This window comes from Dermacentor albipictus, chromosome 5 (genome assembly GCF_038994185.2).
Source record: "Dermacentor albipictus isolate Rhodes 1998 colony chromosome 5, USDA_Dalb.pri_finalv2, whole genome shotgun sequence".
NCBI lineage: Eukaryota > Metazoa > Arthropoda > Arachnida > Ixodida > Ixodidae > Dermacentor > Dermacentor albipictus.
This window is the reverse complement of record NC_091825.1, coordinates 31,227,902-31,247,379: the sequence shown is the minus strand read 5'-3', so window position 1 is coordinate 31,247,379 and position 19,478 is coordinate 31,227,902. Positions and strand designations below refer to the sequence as shown.

At 44.5% G+C, this 19,478-nt stretch overlaps 1 protein-coding gene across 1 annotated transcript in view; it reads right to left on the bottom strand.

The window, feature by feature from the left end:
- Positions 1 to 15,788, bottom strand: part of LOC135913855 (thiol S-methyltransferase TMT1A-like) — a 75,084-nt gene extending 59,296 nt beyond the window's left edge. Inside the window, exon 1 of the mRNA XM_065446553.1 lies at positions 15,165 to 15,788. Within this exon, the coding sequence (XP_065302625.1) occupies positions 15,165 to 15,572 (408 nt within the window). The 5' untranslated portion in view covers positions 15,573 to 15,788. The remainder of the gene's footprint in view (positions 1 to 15,164) is intronic.
- Between the last annotated feature and the right edge of the window lie 3,690 nt (positions 15,789 to 19,478).

Genomic DNA, 19,478 nt, shown 5'->3' with positions numbered 1-19,478 from the left:
TGCTGTGTAGAATCAGCACTGCCATGCCGGCACTCTCCCTCCGGAATGGCGACGTGCCGAGATCACTTCCATGCTCAAGCCCGGAAAGCCACTGTCGATCAAAAACTTACGGCCAATTTCCCTCACATCGTGCATTGGAAAGCTGCTGAGTACGTAATCCTAAAACGTCTTCAACCTTTCTTGGAGATCCAAAATTTCTTCTCCCACACACAGTTTGGATTTCGTCACCATTTATCCCCTCACGATGTTCTTCTTCAGGTAAAAGAGGATCTCGTTGACCCCCGCCCCCCCCCGCTCCTCCGTGCGCGGACGAGAGCTCTTTTTGCACTTGATGTGAAGGCAGCTTTAGATGCTGTTTCCCATGGTCTCATCCTTGAGAACCTGGCCCACTCTGATTGTGGCTCCCGTATGTACAGTTACGTGTGAGCCTTTCTCAAGGACCGTATAGCCCCTGTGGGAATGGGCCCATGTCGGTCATCAGACATTAAAGTTCCCGGAGCGGGGACACCTCAGGGGTCGGTGGTCTCGCCGACGTTATTCAACATAGCTATGGCGAGACTACCTCAGCTACTGGAGAAGGTCGAGGGGCTACACCACGTGATATATGCTGACGATTTAACTCTCTGGACGTGCACCGGCTCGGATGGAGACATTCAGGACCGCCTACAGACGGCGGTGGATATAGTGCAGGCGTATCTCGCGACTGTAGACCTCGAATGTGCGCCACATAAATCAGAACTATTACTATTCCGACCCTGACGCAGCCCTGAAACGCAACTTTCAGTGATTGAAGTGAAAATACAAGGCATACCAATTCCCACTGAACAAAGGGTCCGAATCCTTGGTAATCACCTACAGTCTACTGCCAAAGCCCACTTCACGGTAGATCTCCTTGGACGACAGTGAGAGCAAATCATCGGTATGATGAGGCGTGTTAGTAACCGCCGCTAAGGACTCAAAGAAGCCGATATGCTGCCGTTGGTCAAGGCATGCATCATCAACCAGCTGACCTATCACCTCACATACCACAATCTGACCCCCTCCTAGACCGACCGTATAAACACAATTATTAGAAGAGCTGTTGAAGAAGCACTCGGAATTCCTGTATATGCTTCCACGGAACGGCTACATATCTCGGGGTACACAATACCATCGAGGAACACATCGAAACACACAGAATGGCGCAACTCGAGCGACTGAGACTGACCGACACAGGCAGGCATTTGTCTCACGGCTGGGCTACCCACAGCATTAACCCTCTACGCGAGAGCATATCCCAATCCTTCAAACATTCGACCCTTACTCACCATAACTCCCATACCGCGCGATATGCATCCAGAGCATCATAATGGTCACCGGAATGCACGTGTTAGATACCATCGGAAACTCATCAACGCCCAGCCGGTGGTACCGCTTGTTATACCGACGCTGTCGCTATGCTCTTGCGACTAAAAACAAAGAAACACAAGTGTCGGTAGTGGAGTACGATCAGGGTAATATCATAACCTCGTGTAGCATCCAAACCGAGGCTACGCCCACAGGGCACACGTTGGCCATAGCACTCGCCATCAACCACATCGTCAGTGACATGAAAAGATCACCAAGACACGACCACATCATCATTAAACACTCCCAAGACGCATGTCCAACCTACCTCAGGAGTCATACCTCAGGAAGCCGATCGTGCCTTCACCAGTACACGTAAAATATCCGCCATTCCATATCCCTCAATACCACGCGTCAGGCTGATTTGGACACCTGCTCATGCCTCACTGTCGGGTAATGACCGCACTCATGCGGCTGCCCGAGAGCTAACCTGCCGAGCAGCAGGCAGTGAGGTGAGCAACCCATATCAAGCCTCCAAGAATTTGCCCAACAGATACCGTGACACTATGAACTTTTACAGACTAGGGCGCTTGCGATATCACCGTCCACCAAAATCCTTCTCCCGGATGAACCCGTATCCCTCAGACGGCTTCAAACCAACCCTTATTCGAACCTCCTCCTTCTCAACAAGTTCTCCCCAACCTTATAAACCAACACCTGCACAGGCTTCGGTGCACCACCGAAGAGGTTCCACGTCACGATTGAATGCCAAAAGCTATCAACTGATATCCCTGTTCAACAATCACCCCAACCAACATATGCGCAGTGGGAGGCAATCCTCCGTCGCTCGGAGCCTCAGGCCTGGCTGACCCTGATACGACGAGCACGAGTGGTAGCGACATCCATTGGGGCCTTGGACTTAGGGGCCCAACCACATAAATCCTTTCAATTTCTAATAAAGTTTCTTCTCTCTCTCTCTCGACGCTCGTGATTTGCACGACGTCGGCACTACTGCTCTTGTGCGAGCTCCCGCTGCCACTTGCTCCCAGTGGAATGCGTGGAGCAAACGGGCGCGTGCCAGGAAAACACCTACTCTTATCACCCTCTCGTCCCCCTACCCCGGCGCGCCCTCTGATTAGTCCGCTCCCATCCCGGCAGGGCCTCGTTTTCATCACCCGCCGTGACTATGGTGTTGGGCTGAGAAGCATGACGACGCGGGGTTTGAATCCCGGCCTTGGCAGCCGTATTTCGATGGGGGCGCAATGCCGATGGGCGGCTTTGATGCCAAGATAGGCAAGAAGCAAGCTGGAGACAAGTCAGTGGGGGAATATGGCATAGGCACTAGGAATAGCAGGGGAGAGTTATTAATAGACTTTGCTGAGCATAATCATATGCGGATATTGAATACCTGCTTTCGCAAGCGGGATAGCCGAAAGTGGACGAGTAAGAGCCCGAATAGCGAGACTAGAAATGAAATAGACTTTATACTCAGCACTAACCCTGGCATCATACAAGATGTGGACGTGCTCGGCAAGGTGCGCTGCAGTGGCCATAGGATCGTAAGAACTCGAATTAGCCTAGACTTGAGGAGGGAATGAAGGAAACTGGCACTTAAGGAGCCGATCAATGAGTTAGCTGTAAGAGGGAAAATAGAGGGATTCCGGATCAAGCAACAGAACAGCTATTCGGCCTTAACTCAGGAAGAGGATCTTAGTGTTGAAAATATCAACGAAAATCTTATGGGCGTCATTAAGGAATGCGCAATCGAAGTCGGTGGTAACTCCGTTAGACAGGATACCAGCAAGCTATCGCAGGAGACGAAAGATCTGATCAAGAAATGCCAATGTATGAAAGCCTCTATCCCTACACCTATAATAGAACTGGCAGAACTTTTCATGTTAATCAACAAGCGTAAGACAGCTGACATAAGGAAGTATAATATGGACAGAATTGAACATGCTCTCAGGACCAGACGAAGCCTAAAAGCAGTGAAGAAGAAACTAGGAATAGGCAAGAATGAGATGCATGCGTTAAGAGACAAAGCCGGCAATATCATTACTAATATGGATGAGATCGTTCAAGTGGCTGAGAAGTTATACAGAGATTTATACAGTACCAGTGGCACCCACGACGATAATGGAAGAGGGAATTGTCTAGAGGAATTTGAAATCCCACAAGTGACACCGAAGAAGTAAAGAAAGCCTTGGATCCTATGCAAGGGAGGAAGGCAGCTGGGGAGGATCAGGTAACAGCGGATTTGTTGAAGGATGGTGGGCAGATTCTTCTAGGAAACCTGGCCACCTTGTATACGCAATGCCTCATGACTTCGAGCGTACAGGAATCTTGGGAGAACGCTTACATAATCCTAACCCACAAGAAAGGGGACGCCAAAGACTTGAAAAATTATAGACCGATGAGCTTACTGTCCGTTGCCTACAAGGTATTTACTAAGGTAATTGCAAATAGAATCAGGAACACCATAGACTTCCGTCAACCAAAGGACCGGGCAGGATTCCGTAAACCCTACCCAACAATAGACCATATTCACACTATCACTCAAGTGACACAGAAATGTGCGGAATATAACCGACCCTTATATATAGCTTTCTTTGCTTACCAGAAAGCGTTTGATTCAGTCGAAACCTCATCAGTCATGGAGGCATTGCGGAATCAGGGTGTAGACGAGCCGTATGTAAAAATACTGAAAGATATCTGTAGCAGCTCCACAGCCACCGTACTTCTCCATAAAGAAAGCAACAAAATCCCAATAAAGAAAGGCGTCAGGCAGGGAGATACGATCTCTGATATGCTATTCACAGCGTGTTTACAGGAGGTATTCAGAGACCTGGATTGGGAAGAATTGGGGATAAGAGTTAATGAAGAGTACCTTAGTAACTTGCGATTCGCTGATGATATTGCCTTGCTTATAGTAACTCAGGGGACCAGCTGCAATGCATGCTCCCTGACCTGGAGAGGCAAAGCCGAAGGGTGGGTCTAAAAATTAATTTGCAGAAAACTAAAGTAATGTTTAAGAGTCTCGGAAGAGAACAGGAGTTTACGATAGGTAGTGAGGTCATTAAGAATGACGGACTGGATGCCAAGGGAAGACAACCGTAGCAGGGGGTGGCAGAAAGTTATCTGGGCGGATGAGGTTAGGAAGTTTGTAGGGACGACAGGGCCACAATTTGTGCATGACGGGCATAGTTGGAGAAGTATGGGAGAGGCATTTACCCTGCAGGGGTCGTGACCAGGCTGCTGCTGCTGATGATGATAAAATGCGAAAACATCCATCTACTTAGATTTAGTTGCACGTTAAAGAACCCGAGGTGTACCATATTTCTGTAGCCCCCCGCGATGGCGTGTATAATAATAAGATCGTGGTGTGGGCATGTAAAACCGCAAGATCGAAGGTATTCTTTTTTAGTTTCACCGAAAATTACAATACTCCCTATTGGTAAATTTGACCGCTGCTCTATACGCATTTTTATTTCGCGATATATTGGATGGCGTGGACAACCTTTCTCGCGTGGCATGTTGAAAACGGAGCAAAGTGCAACAAGACTGCCTCGCTAATTGGGAGATTGCGAGAGACAGCGCGGGGGCGCCGCGCGGGCGCGATTCGTAGCAGCTGCCGCGGACATACCTCCGCTCTTGCAACATTTTCTTTCCATATATGGTATCGCTGGTGTCATTGATGATCAGACGACGCGCGATAGTGCGGCGCGATCTCGTAGCCATCGTCACCGCAGAGCCTGTCTTTCGCAGGACTACACTTTCTCACACTCTCGACATTCCATTCTCGCCGGCTTTCCGCCTCAAGGTTCCGCTACACCCTCCTCCTCCGCTTTCCTCCTCGCACTTTCTTCCCTATCACCACTTTCCGTCGTCCGCTGTGCTTCGCGTTCTCTCTCTTTTACTCCGCCGTGCTCGTTTGGTCGGCCACGGCGAGGCGGCCGCCTCCGACGCTTGCCGCAGGAGCTGCGTTTTAAAATTCAGTGTCGTAAAACGCTCCGTTGGAAATGCTTGTTCTTAATTTAAAAGAACTAATACTAGGTGTACTTTCTTTACAGCACAGCTGTTTACCTCTAGCCCCCTTATGCATCCCCCGCATGCATTCCAATTAAGGAGAGGGGTGGGTACCAATTAAGGAGGAGGGTGGGGGCCTGCTTCCGTCCGTAACGGGGATACGGCGCGTGGACAGGACTGGAGATGGGTAGGGGAGAGGGGGAAAGAATCTGGTGACGGCGCTGCAGCAATGTATGTGGCGATAACGCCTGCACCTGCGCACGTGGCCTGCGCTTGCGTGGTTATAGCGTCACGCGCGTCGCAAGTTCCAGCGCGGCTGCAGCTGGGGTTGCCGCAGATGCATGGGAGGTGCGGTGACCACGGAGGCGCTTGTGGCGGTGTAGTGCGGTGCCGCATGAAGAAAAAAATATGATTCCATAATATATGTAGCCTATGTATGGAGCCCACATAGCTTCGCTGGTAATCCGTTCCCATATGAATGTAGCACTAAATTTTCATAAACTGCTTGTGACACATAGCACAATTCTAAACCTTCAGCTAAATTACTCGATGGGGCAGCCATTAGTTTCATGAGAACTCAAAATGCTTTCTTAGATAAATAACTTATTTACACTAATTACCTATTCTATTAAATATTTGACTGTACACATTCCAGTCTGCAAATCACAGCCGGTGAGTTCACAAAGCATGAGTAATTGAAACCAATTCTCAGGACAACGCCTGTTTCAATATAATTTTCCATAGGTACAACGAAGTGCATTGGCGTTCCCTTACTTTCGTGCTCCAATGCGTAAAACAGCGTTTTCATAAGAAACTAAGTGGAACAACAGTGGCAGTGAATTTTTACCCCACGTCTGTGGGGGTACATCTCGAAACTGGTGACATCCTCAGAATTCGTTCTAAGTCAACATTCCTTGCTAACTCACTGCAATTCGTATATTGAAATATTTACTATAAGCGAATTGGGTACAAAGAAGAATTAGCACAATTAGTGTATTATTCAATTAGCCATTTTGATTTCTCGTAGAAGTAATGGCAACCTCACCAAGTAATTTAGCTGAACGTTTGGAATACCATTCGCCTCAGGCATTTCTTTTATTTGGTGCAGTTTCATAACACCCTATGTATCGGACGATGAGCAAAACGTGAACAAGGTGAATGCAGGAGCCAACGTTTCGACAAGTGGACTTTTCGTCAAGGCGACGTATGCTTTCCTCGCCAAAGTATATATAGGTGGGGTCCTTCTAAAGAGGAGAGGGTGTGAGACGGGAGGATGTGGAAACGAGGGAAAATGTGTTAGCGTGTCGAATTGAGGGTAAAGGAACGCAATGTACAACGTCAAAGCCAGGGCACCCCCCCCCCCCCCACTCCGTTCTGTCAAGGCACGCGCGTAAGTCGGCGTGTCAAGGGCGTCTCACACGCCGGCTGAGAAAAAAAAACGAAAGAAAAAAAAGGGGGGGGGTATACGCCAAGAAATAAAACTAAGTGTTGTTGCCTATAGCCGGAAGTTTAGCATAGCGAATAGATTGTAAAGCTCCCTTTGAAACGTTTATGCCTTTTGGTTCCAATGTCTTGAACTTATGGATAAGGCATGATTCTCTGTATTTTCTTTCTCCTTCAGAACGAAAATTTGACTGTAAGCTGTAGAGCTTAAGTTCATCAAGGTTATGACCTGGTTGGTTGAATGGCTCGGCGAGGGCTTAGAGAAGCTCTTTAGCTGTGTCCGCGCGATGTCCGTTTAATTTGACGTTCATTGATTGTCCTGTTTCACCGATATATTGTTCCTTACAGAAGGAACATTCAAGCCTATAAATCACATCCGAACTTGTGCAAGTGAAGCTAGATTTGACTTCATATGTATAACAATTTGCGGTGCTTTTAATTTTAATGTCACTTTGAAGGTGCCTGCAGGTTTTGCACCTAGGGCGACAACATGCTTTTATTACGGGGGAATGCTGCTGGCTGACTTTCGCGTGCACTAACATGTTTTTAAAGTACTTGTTTCGGCGATAGGTAACCCTGGGTACATCCGGGAACGCTTTTCGCAGACGCTCGTTACTTGATAATATTGGGAGGTATTTTCTTAGGATGTTGTTAATGTTTGGGAGTGCATTAGAATATTTTGTTATAAAGGCCGGTGGTCTGTCAGATTCTAATGTAGGCTGTCTCTTCGGCAATTCCGACTGTCTCTCCAATATTGACGCGGCATCATAAGCTCTATCGAGAGCAACTTGTGGATAGTTCCTTTCTGCTAGCGTTGATTTAGGGCCATTTAGGTGGTGGATGTAATCGTGTTCTTCACTGCAGATTCTTCTTATACGTTTTGCTTGTCCGGCGAAAATTCCTTACTTGCAATGTCGCGGGTGATGACTGTGGCAGTCTAAGTATTGCTGGCTATCTGTAGGCTTCCGGTAAAGTGTCGTTCTCAGCTTTCCGTTCTCTAGGTAGACCGTCGTGTCCAGGAAGTTGACCTTACTAGGAGAGTGGTGAGCAGTAAATTTAGTACTCGGGCGAAAGCGATTGAAATGGCTAATTAAGTCGGTTAAGGCGCTTGTGCCGTGTTCCCATATTATAAATATGTCGTCAATGTAATGAAGATAGGTGTGGGGCTTTAAAGCGTAGGATTTCAGCAGGTCTGCTTCAAGCTGTCCCATGAAAATGTTCGCATACGTGGGAGCGAATGGCGTACCCATGCTAGTGCCGAAAATTTTCAGGTAGTGTATAGAATCGAATTCGAAATAGTTGAGCGTGAGAACTAACCTAAGCAGCGATAAGTAAACTTCAGGAGTGTGTGCTTGGGGATTGATTGCGAGGGATCTAGAAACGGCTTCAATTCCTTCACTCATGGGAATGTTGGTCTAAAGGGCAGAAACATCCAGAGTGACTAGAATAGCGCGGTCAGAAAGGATTTGGTTGGCGTTGATGCCGTCGATAACTCGAAGGAAGTGCGGCGTGTCTTGAACGAAAGATGGGAGGGTGGTGGGTATGTTTGACAGGTGGTGATTTAAGAACTTAAATGGTGACTCGGTAGGTGTGTTGTTATTAGACACGATGGGACGGCCTGGGATTTCTGCTGTAAGTATTTCTTCGACCAGAACTTTATGTATTTTAGGAAGAAGATAAAAGCGGCCTGCTGTTTTGCTCTTGGGCATCATGAAGCGATATTCAGATTGCGTGAACCTATACCGGGTTTTTCTTTTGCCGGCACTGTTATTGCTGTTTACTCAACAATGGTTATTATGGTGGGCTTTCTGACGAAGCACAGCCCCCATCGCTGTGTGCGTTGAGCGCGCTGCTTCATTCTTGCTTCACCTTTAATTTTCCGGTATCTACTTAGTATTTCCTGGAAACACGAGAATAACGTGTATTTTTCATTTGTTCTCGGCACTGTATTTGTAGTATACATGTACACAGGGCGACAAAAGTTTACGGACCCTGCGATATCCTAAAACATTCAATTCCCGAGCAGCCTGTAGCAGTAGCCAGTGAAACTGCATACGATAATGTTCTTAGCATATTCCAGTCGATGCCCGAAATGCAAATACCAGACTGCGTTGTTAGGCTGCGGGGTTATTCAGCTTTTTCTCCGATCTCGTGCCCCACAATATATTTTCGCCGGGTGTACAACCACAAATACAATGCTGTATTGAAATACAGTACACTGTAGGAGGAGAGAAATTGACACTTTTGTGTTCTGAATATCTGGTCTTACTCTTACACACCCGCTGGTGTTCGCTAAACGTATCATGCAAAAAAAAACATGCAAATGATGCCCGCGTACTCCTCTAAAAACTCATTTTTCATGCAACCATGCGGTATAAACGTTTTGTTGGGAATCTTTAGGCCACTAGTCTCATTGTCACTAGTTATTTTCACCTTTAAGAATGTAGATTGCGATATTTGTGGAGTTTTGTGTGCTCATGAACTAATATACGGAAAGAATGACTAACACTTGCCCTATCTGAATATACTCCTATAATTAATGTAAATTGCCTTTAACCTTGCTGTAATTCTACCTAATCTTGTAATTCAAGACTAAGGGGTGTCGATAAGTTATACATTCTAGGATGTTCTAAATTGAAATTCTAGGTGATGTATTGAAATGCGTATCCTCGTACATGATGTAAAAATCATATTGCCTTTTCTGTCGAAGTTAATTAAGGAACGAGAGGGCATTTAGGCACGTTAAAGACAACGAAATGTGTGTCTTGGTTCGTAGTATCAGTTCATGCCGGCAGTCACAGAGCTACATATGTACCAAGTATGGTACCAATGCTCCTTAACAAAGAAATTGTTCATGCAAACGACTCACAGATATTAGTATCCTCTTTATCATAAAGGCACTTACAGACATGTTGGTAATTTTAATTGATTGATTGTACTGATTACTGATTGTACTAATTTTAATGATTGATTGTACTGATTAACCAATGAGACAGGTGCGCGCCAAAGTAAAAAAACAACAACTACGTTGCAAGGTACAAATAAATTAAAAATGAACCTAAACTTTAAATTCACGTCCATGTCACTCCGAAACAAATTCTGATCACATACATATTTTCAGCATTGTGTGATTATGTTCTTTACCATCTTAATTAACGATCTGGTTTGTAACTTTTTGTTTATCTTGCTGTGAACACTACTTATGTCTGTGTTGCTCTGATCCCTTGTAATAGAGGCAGTGGGCTCGTCACGATGCCTAATAGCAACTTTTATCCACCATTCCTGTCTATTTAAATAGACAAAATAAGAATGATTGAATAATTGAAAATCATATATCCGTACATGACTCAGATGTTGAAGCAATACGTTGTCAAGGAAATTGTTTGACTACATATATATGAAGCAGCTATTACCAGTCTGCTTTCTTAGTGCCTCGAGTGACCTACTTTTCCCAAATCTTAAGGCAGTCGCAATATCACTTAGGACAAATAACTTCTTCCAGGAAGCTTTCTTAGTAGGAGCACATAAAGCTAATCTCTCATATACAACTGTAGGTGAAAGGCAGTGATGGACAAAAGTTTGTGGAAATGTTCGTGCAAAATCTTGAAGCATGAATTGCTTTATCTTCGCAATGCCTAGACCTATGAAGTACTCACCTTCTTTAATACACGCTTGCACTCGCTCAGTAGTTTTGATCCGTCCTTTGCCGAGCAAAGTACGAAGCAGAGGACAACTGCGTCGAAGTAGCCGTCTGGCAACATGCGCATGTCCTCCCCGTATCCCGTGATCAATCGCTTCATCTCCACATGAGGACAAGGACGCTTCTATCGCTCAAGTGGTCGTGTACTTGCAGAGAGGATGTGACAGTGACATTCTTAAAACCGATGAACGAACACCCTCCTTCAAGATTCTCGTTTTTTAATAATACCTCAGACACGTGAATCATTACGCATGTTCAAAATATCTGTTGAAAATTTGACGGTAAAATAAAGGTGTCCTCGCACTAAAGCGTACACGAAGAGCTGTGCTACTCTGCGTAGCACATATTCTGCTGGTGCACGACGCGTAAAGAGCTCCCAGCTGCAAAGTACGCAGGGTGGCGAATGAAAGAGGTGTCATCCCTACCTACCTGCCGTAAGTCAAAGAAAAAAAATCTGTTGTCAGTAAAACGATCAGGCGGATGCTGGATAGCTACTAAAGTAATCACTGCTGAAAAAGAAACACTTTAGAGCATGCGTAAATGAGTGCCTAAAAGAAATAGACGGTAGCAGGAGGGGGACATGGGGGGATATGCATTATAATAATCGCCCACGTTGGTTTATATGCTGGCTGCACTAGCAGTCCGCACCAAAATTTGTCAGTATTCTTAACAATATGTGGGCAACTTTTATTTTGAAATGTACTTCTCGCAGCTGTGCTACTGTCTATAAAGGCCGCTATAAAAAATCCTAGTGAATAGTTCAGAGATTACTGCCTTTTTCCATCTTTAATTTAATTAGTGCAGCAGTATAAGATGACAGCGTATGCGTCGGAGGACATAGCCAAATACTGCACTTCATTGCACTTCACGCAGCGCTGCAATTCTTTTATCTTGAAGTTTTGCCTGTCAGTGCATAACGCAGGTACGTTATATACGGAATGTTATTTTAGACAATACATATTTTTATAATAAGATACGCGTGATACACCTATCGTCATCGTATACGAGCTGTACGACGAGGCGGAACTGCTTTGCCGCTGCTTAAGTTACTATGAAAAGACTAATTAACAAAGATATGGTAAATAACTTTCTTATTATTTAGGCGCAGTTGCTTCGTATATTTAAAACTTGTAGGGCGTCAAACCCGCAGCGTTGGCTTAGCGGCTATGGTGTTGCACTGCTAAGCATAAGGCCGCGAGTTAAAATCCCGGCCGCGGCGGCCGCCTTTCGATAGGGGCGGCATGCGAAAACGACAGTGTCCCGTGCATCGGGGACAGGCTAACGATCCCTCGGTAGTCTAAATTAATCAGGAGGCACCCATGCAGTTCTAATGCAGGCGAGAGCTTGAACCACGAATGAACGCCCGGATAACACACGCCTACGAGAGCGAGGATCATTTGACGTCGTGTCGATGCCCTCTCCCCTCGTGCAACACTTGGCGCGCAATTGCGGCAGCAGGTGCTCCATTTCGCCCTCTCTGCGCTGTCGAAGCGCGTTCGTGCGGTGGCGTCGCAGCCCGTGAAAATTTAGGCGCCGTTTCGCGGCTGCGGACGTCACCCCTTTCGCTCAGTGCACCACTTGACGCCTTCGCATCAACAGATAAAGTGCAGCGACTGTAGGGAGCAAAACCCGTATTCATAAAGACATGCTTGAATGGCTTATACAAGAACATTTTCACCAATCCTGATTCTGGTGGTATCCTCGGCCAAGGCGGCTGACCAGTGGCAAATGGCAAATACAAAAGAAAGCGCTGTGAATTCGGCCCGAGCATTTTACGGTATCCTGTTGGCCTTCCAGGGTGCTCTTTATGTTGCGCAGCAGATGTTGCCACCTCAGGCCGACATGTCGCCCCAGCGTGCTGTCAGGCCATCGAGCAAGTCGGTTCAGCGCAACGGCCAATTTTGTCTTTTCTTGTTTACCCTTCGTCGATACTGCCTATCTTTTATTGACGTGTGGGTTCTTTTATGTATACAAAAGGATTTTGTCAGTCGAGATACCGATAAATATCAAGTGCCAAGCGTTCAACTCTGTAACTCCATAACAAATAATGATGTGAATTCTGAAAACTCGACCTATTGAGACACCTAAGTGCTCAAATGTGGTGTAGTGTACACCATTCAGGAATGTACAACAAATTCCATTCAAACAAACACCATTCGGACATTGTTTATCACGGTTTTACTTTCGCAAAACCGTGATAAACAATGCCCGAATTCTGCTTAAGTTGAAAACTCACATGTCACATTTGTCTACTTGATATGGTATAAGTTATAACATAAGCAGTTTACAGAACTCTGAGAGCTGTTTCTGGTGCCGAGTTAAGTATAGATACCGTGAAGATCCTGCTTCACTTATTTTTCGACACGAATATTCAGCAAACTTTAAAAGTTATATCAACTTGTAAGCAAAAGTGTACTTTATACAGTTGCTAAAATTCAGATTCTTTTCTCAAATCCAACAAATTTAATTCAAATCTGTCCCTATGTTATTGAAAGAGAGCATTGCTTCCTTTACATGTATTTGATTCGAAAATATGAGCGCACCCCGAGGGAATAGTTAGTATGAAAAAATAAGAAAGCAACACAACATGGCCTTAGCATGAAGTTCTTGCGTGGGGCCTATTCGTATACCACTGATTTAAGCACTTGTAAAGCACAGAAGCGCTTACGTAAGACATACCCAGAACCGACGTTAAGTTTGCTGCATTAGAGAGACAAAATTACAATTCTTGTGACTGTAGTAAGCAGAATTTCGATTAGGCCCTGAAAAGTTTTAAAGATGCAAAAGTTATGTTTCTCAAAAATATGATGTTAACATACTGGTAAGTAGCACCAGAAATACATATTGCACTTCTGTAAACGTGTTCAGATGGAGCATCCAAAACGGGCAAATGTAATGTTTTATACATTGCTATGAAATACCCGACCAATATGTAAGTATGACTTTTGTAAAGCTCCAGAAATCCTTGTAACTCCTGTAAGTTAGAAATAATAATGCCAAATTTGTCCACTTATATGCAATATTAGGTGCCGTTTGCAGAATTGTGGTATTATTTTTGATTGATTAGTTACAGTTGCAAACATGATAGTTTAGTTTTCGGAAATTGTTGCATTCTTGTTGCCAATTTTGGTAATTGTTGAAATTGTTTCTCGTTTTTGCTATCTAAAAGATCGCTGAGCAAAACAAAACATTCCAGTAAGTCAGTAACTAGGTTTTCACATTTTCTTTTAAATGCAACACATCACATCAGGTTTGTTTAAGTGTTTACTGAGTAAAACAATTTTTCTATTCCTATGTATTTAAATGGGAGCCCAGGAGTCAAACATTCCTCTTGGGAGAGAAGAAAAAGAAAGGATGCTCTCGATTCTTTTCATAAACTGATTTTAACAAAAGCACCTTTACACTGACGATTTCGCAGTCACACTAAGTATATGTCAAGCTTTTCCCAGGTATTAAATTTCATCTCACCTAGTAGCCAGTGGTAGCCAGTGGTTCAAAACATGGGCATGCTAAAGGAGGTGCCGCCGAAAATTATCGCTTGTCTTGACAAACAAAATAACATTGTAGGGGATATTGCCAAGTAACATTGCCATTGTAACAGTCCCAAGGGATATTTATTTATCCTTACTAAGTCTGGATATACAACGCTAAGCTGCTACAGAACAAAAAGGAAAAAAAATCTTTTGATGAAGTTTCAATACAGTTAGTCCAACTACGCATGCGACGTACGTATTCCAGAAGACGGAAGTGTTTGCTACCTCAAGTTCTGAAAGCAATATTACAAATCGTGTCAATTTACAAAAAATTGTTATTTTTTTATACCACGGTGTTTAAATGGATCGAAATATTTGCTCGATGGGATCATTTTTTATGCAATTTATACTGTCGTCAAGTACTAAATAATTACTCAGCGAATGTCAGAACGGCTTCTCTGTGCTACAGTTCATCCGTGATTTACGATGCGCTATTATCAGCTGCATCTAAACAATCCAGAACCATTTTTGACATTTAATATGGATCGCCGAATTTGCGAAGAAGAATTCGTTTATTGAGAGAAAGATTAATGTGACCTTGCGACCTTCTATCTTACCATATGCTGCTAGGTAGACCTTGAACGTTGATAAATAATAGGGTCGCTAATTGATATAACATCTAGAATGCTTATTGAAGTGCAACAAATGCTGGCACACCTGATAATGATGTACGTTTCTCACGAAACTTGATGACGTTCACGGGACCATAAACGTGGTTGCTGTGAGGTTACGTGCCAGCATTATGAGATATTTTGAAATTTTAAAAATATATCTATATTTGTACGCAGCATCCTATTTTCTTCACAGTCGTAACTTTTTACACCAGTCTAGGTTGAAAACTACAACCCTCGTAAGATCATCTACCACTTAAGCAAGATATCTTTTTCGCCATTTTTCTCGACAAAATGCTGATGCCAGGTATGGCTATATTTATGCAGTCAAAAATTGTGAAATTGAGATAACGGAGACACTACCAAAATATATGCGATATATATAGGGGTGTGCAATATAACCTAACCATAAAATTTGCTATCTGAGGACGTTCCTCGTATACATGAACGTGACGGAGTTACAAGTACCGTAGTAAATCCGTAAAACATATGGCGCTTATAAAAGATGAAAAGGAAAATACAAACGTTCGAGTTTCTCTGAAGGTTTCGCATAAACGAATCCTCGAAGCTTCTGTTCGGCTCCACCGTCCAGTACTCGACGGGTCGCTGGATGAACTCGAGATTTGGTCCATAGGCTGCTCCGACTTCCAGAACGCGCAGTGAACCGCGGGGAATTAACGAGGGCTCTTGCGGAGACATGTCATCGAGATGGGACATGATGGCTCGTCGAATCATGGCCACTTCGTCATTCATGAACCGCTGTATGATCACGTAGATGAAAGCGAAGAAGTTTTCTTGGAAACGGTGGCTCAGGATCAAGAGGGGCATGAGTGCAATACCACATATCCCAATTGTGGTGTGCAAGGCGTAGTTCAGGGGGAGGCGCGACCACTCTCGCTTGACGACAGCGATCGGTTGCGTCGGAGTGGACATGCTTCCGAGCAAGACGCTTTCTCGCAGTTTATCAGTCCGGCTAATTTGCTTGTATTTGTAGAGTTCGTTTTTTTTTACAGTACAAGAGGAGATATCACACGCCGTGTAAACTCCGACGCAAATCCGTCGCTTTTACAGGCATGGGGCAGGCGCACTACACTGATGGGAAGTCTTCAAAAGCTCTCTGTCTCTGCGGGAAAACTTGGTGGTCGTACCAAAGCCGTGGAGGCTGTGTTCTACTCGCCACTGGTCATCTGCATCAGCATAAAAATTGTGAAAGATAACGTAAGAAACACTTCTGAAAACTTTGTGCAGTAACGAAAGTCAAAGGAACAAGGCCGTTATTCGTGCCCTACCCCATGCTGGAAAGTGAAAATGATGCGGCATTTATTTGCCCTCCCTTTTGACAGCGTTGTGCGATTCGCCAGTCATTCTCACCATGCCATGACCCGAGTTTTGCTGGGATTGACCGCTCGGCGTGACGAGTGGACGCCCTAAGTAGTGAACAAGAATTGATATAAACTACTGCCTCAGGTTGACTTATCAATAAAGAATAATAATACTAATAGCTAAAAATATTATTACATAATAATATTCATCTCTGCATCATATACAAGTGTTAAATATGAGAGGACAGTCCAAACATGGTAATTTGTCGGAGTGAAACCCTGCAGAAGGAGGCATAAGCATAATAAAGGGACACTCAGAGAAACACCAAATGATATTGAACCTATGTAGTATTTGTTGAAAAAGTATTTGTCGCTTTTTTGCGGTAATATGTTCATTATTAGTAGAGAAATTGAGTGACGCACTTAGATTTTCTGAGTTTCCCGCCGGAACCGCAGCTGCACTGTACGAATGTGATGTCACAAATTTCAAAGTATTTTGTTTCAGTATTTGAATATTTGTGACTGAGCAAAGTTCTTCAACACTTGCTAAATTCTGCGTACGGCTTTTTTATGACACAACATAGTTTGGCTTTACCGAAACAAATGAAACTAAGCACGAGAAGACATCCTCCAATTAATCAGGTCACGGTGATCTTGTGCCCGAAATTCAAGGAGCTCTCGCCCCCCCCCCCCCACCACACCTTTCGTACTTGCATCTTTCCTAGCTTACCCAGCCCCTCCTGAATATAAGAGGGGCTTTTAAAGCGATTGCATTTTAGGCGCACTGATTTCACAATGGAGGTATTGTCGCCTTGCCTAAAGACGCGTAACGATCCCGACGGTCATGCTGTCTAACATTGCGCCTCAAGACAATAGCCGATAGGAGGGAAGTACTAAAAGAAATGGCACGTGAAGTAAGCGTCCGACGTTTTACTGAGAGGCTTTGGAAAAAAATGATAAGTATGCATGCCATCTGACACCCACCCGCCCGCCTGCGCACGCACAGACTGGAATTAGGTGGAAGCTGGAATTAGGTGATGCATGCGGAAGGAAACCTGCCAAAGAAACACACGCCACGCACATCTACCCTCCAAATTTCAAATAAATGACAGCCATTGCAACTTGATAACCCTTTTCAGCAATGAAGCATCCAATTTCTACAGGAAAGGAAACTTACCAGAAAACTTGCGAGCTACACCAACACTCTGTAAACGCACACAGAGCGCATACAGAACAAAATATTCCCCTAGAGGACTAACACTGATGGCTATACTAGCTCCAGGAACACTCCCACCACACCATCATGTAAACTGGCAAAAGACATTAAACAATGCCTCACTCTCACTTTTGAATCTACGCAAGGAATGCTGCGAAGAACAACTGGGAAGTTTTAGCCACAGATCTCAGCACAAAGCTGTGACACCAGATGAGATGAAATATTTAGAACATTGCCAAAAAATGCAGTCAAGAAAATTTGTTCAATAACAGTGCAAAAAAAGAGAACTCTAATAAAAAAAATCGTGGTTTCGTCAGAAAGGTAAAGCATCAATTGCGATAGCAGATTAGTATATAGCTATACGAAATACGTAGAGTCATTTTATCGGCCGTGTAAACTTGTAAACATTCGCTTACTGCAACAAGCTCGGTGTCTTGCGCGCACCGGTAAACATGAACACAACCCGCTCGACGAGCGTGGCATCTCGCTGTGAAAACACTGAAGTGAGGAATCGCGGCAGCAGCAGCGAGCGAATTGACCTTCGTGCATCTCTCGCTTCAACCTGAACGTAATGTCGAAAGCACAGCGCAAACTACGCTACCGGCACTACTTGCCCTCGGCAAACATCGCAGATTGCTTTAAAGATGAGGCCCGCGCAGGCGCGCACTTTGCCCACGTCGCAGATCGCTTTCAAGATACGGCACCCGCACGGCCACGCTGTAAGCGGTAGCCACCGCAGAAGAACGCCCTCCTCCGCCTTCCTCGCCTCACTCCCGTGCCTCACGTCAATCAAGAGAGCGTGCGCTTCCACCACGCTTTCCTCGCTCGAGCACGCGAGATTGAACAGCTGCGTTCGCCGGTTCACCCTCGCATGATTTCACTAGCACATATACCATATGGTGCACGGCCACAATTTTATCGCACTTCGACATCATACGGAACTTTACAGCGACAACGACACCGATGGCACAAATGCGCCAGGAGTACTCATATAATAGTTATCTCAATAAAACAACCTTCCATGTAAACAGCCATCTCACACCAAGAAGAGGGACATGAATCTAGAAATAGCAGATGTGTCGCAAGTCTCTACAGAATTAAACCACTTTAATATTCTAGACATTTCAAAAACTACAAGTAGATGAGAAATGGGCGTGCTTAGCAACGCTATATACTTTGCGTCTCGAACAAAACAATAAATGAATTCCAGCTTCACAAGGACCTTTCGGAATTTTACCGACGAATGCGTATTAGACATATTTTCTCAGACAACAACGCGCCAGACAGTGGCACGGCGCCACTTAGAGCCCAATTCATTTGGGCTTCTGAACCATAGCAAGACGTAGAACCTGACCTATATCTGAAAACTTGCAGTAAAAGAACTATAAGCGAATCCGAAACCGCTAAGCGACCTAAAAAGATGACTTCCTCGGAGCGACGTATCTTTAGACATCTTAGTTGCCAAAACGACATTGTCATTAAGGAAGTAGATAAGGGTGGAAGTAACGCTATCTGGCCAATAGAGAAGTACAAGCACGAGGTTTACAGACAGCTAATCAACGCTCCAACATTACCATACACACTCACAATTACCAACAGGTTGAAATCACTTTTGGTTGATGTATTCATAACAACGTAAAAATTCAAATTTCTTAAACCAAGCAACAATACTGCATAAAAGCTTCTACCTCCTTCCGAAAATTCATAATATTCCACTCACTTAACAATGCACCGCTAATATCTCAGCGAGTCCGGTAGTGTCAAAGAGCACGCCGACAGAGTGCCTCTCTACATTTCTTAACCACTTGCTTGGTGATTTCCCAAAACACTGCCAAGATACTCCCCACCTACTTAGAATTCTGCAGGACATTGATACTAAAGGCACATTACCGCGAAAGATAATTCTCACAACACTAGACGTCACGGCCCTGTACGCCAACACTGCGACCCTTGATGGTATATTTTCGATAAAAGAATTGCTGTCCAAGCGCAATACACAAAGCGGTGATGAAGTCCACCTGTCTCTTCTTTAATTAGTTCTAACATATAAATATTTCGAATTTTAGGAAAATTTGAGGAAAATTACAAGCATTGGTACTCCTTTTGCAGCATCCTACGCAAACATATGGGGACTTTCGAGACAGATTTCCTATCTCGCTGCATAGAGAAGCCCCACACATACCTACGATACGTAGACGACATATATATAATATGGTGACATGGTGAAGACAACCTAACGTTTCTAACATTTCAAATTTTTTTTTACCTAACAATAAAATCCACATCAAAATCTTCAACTGA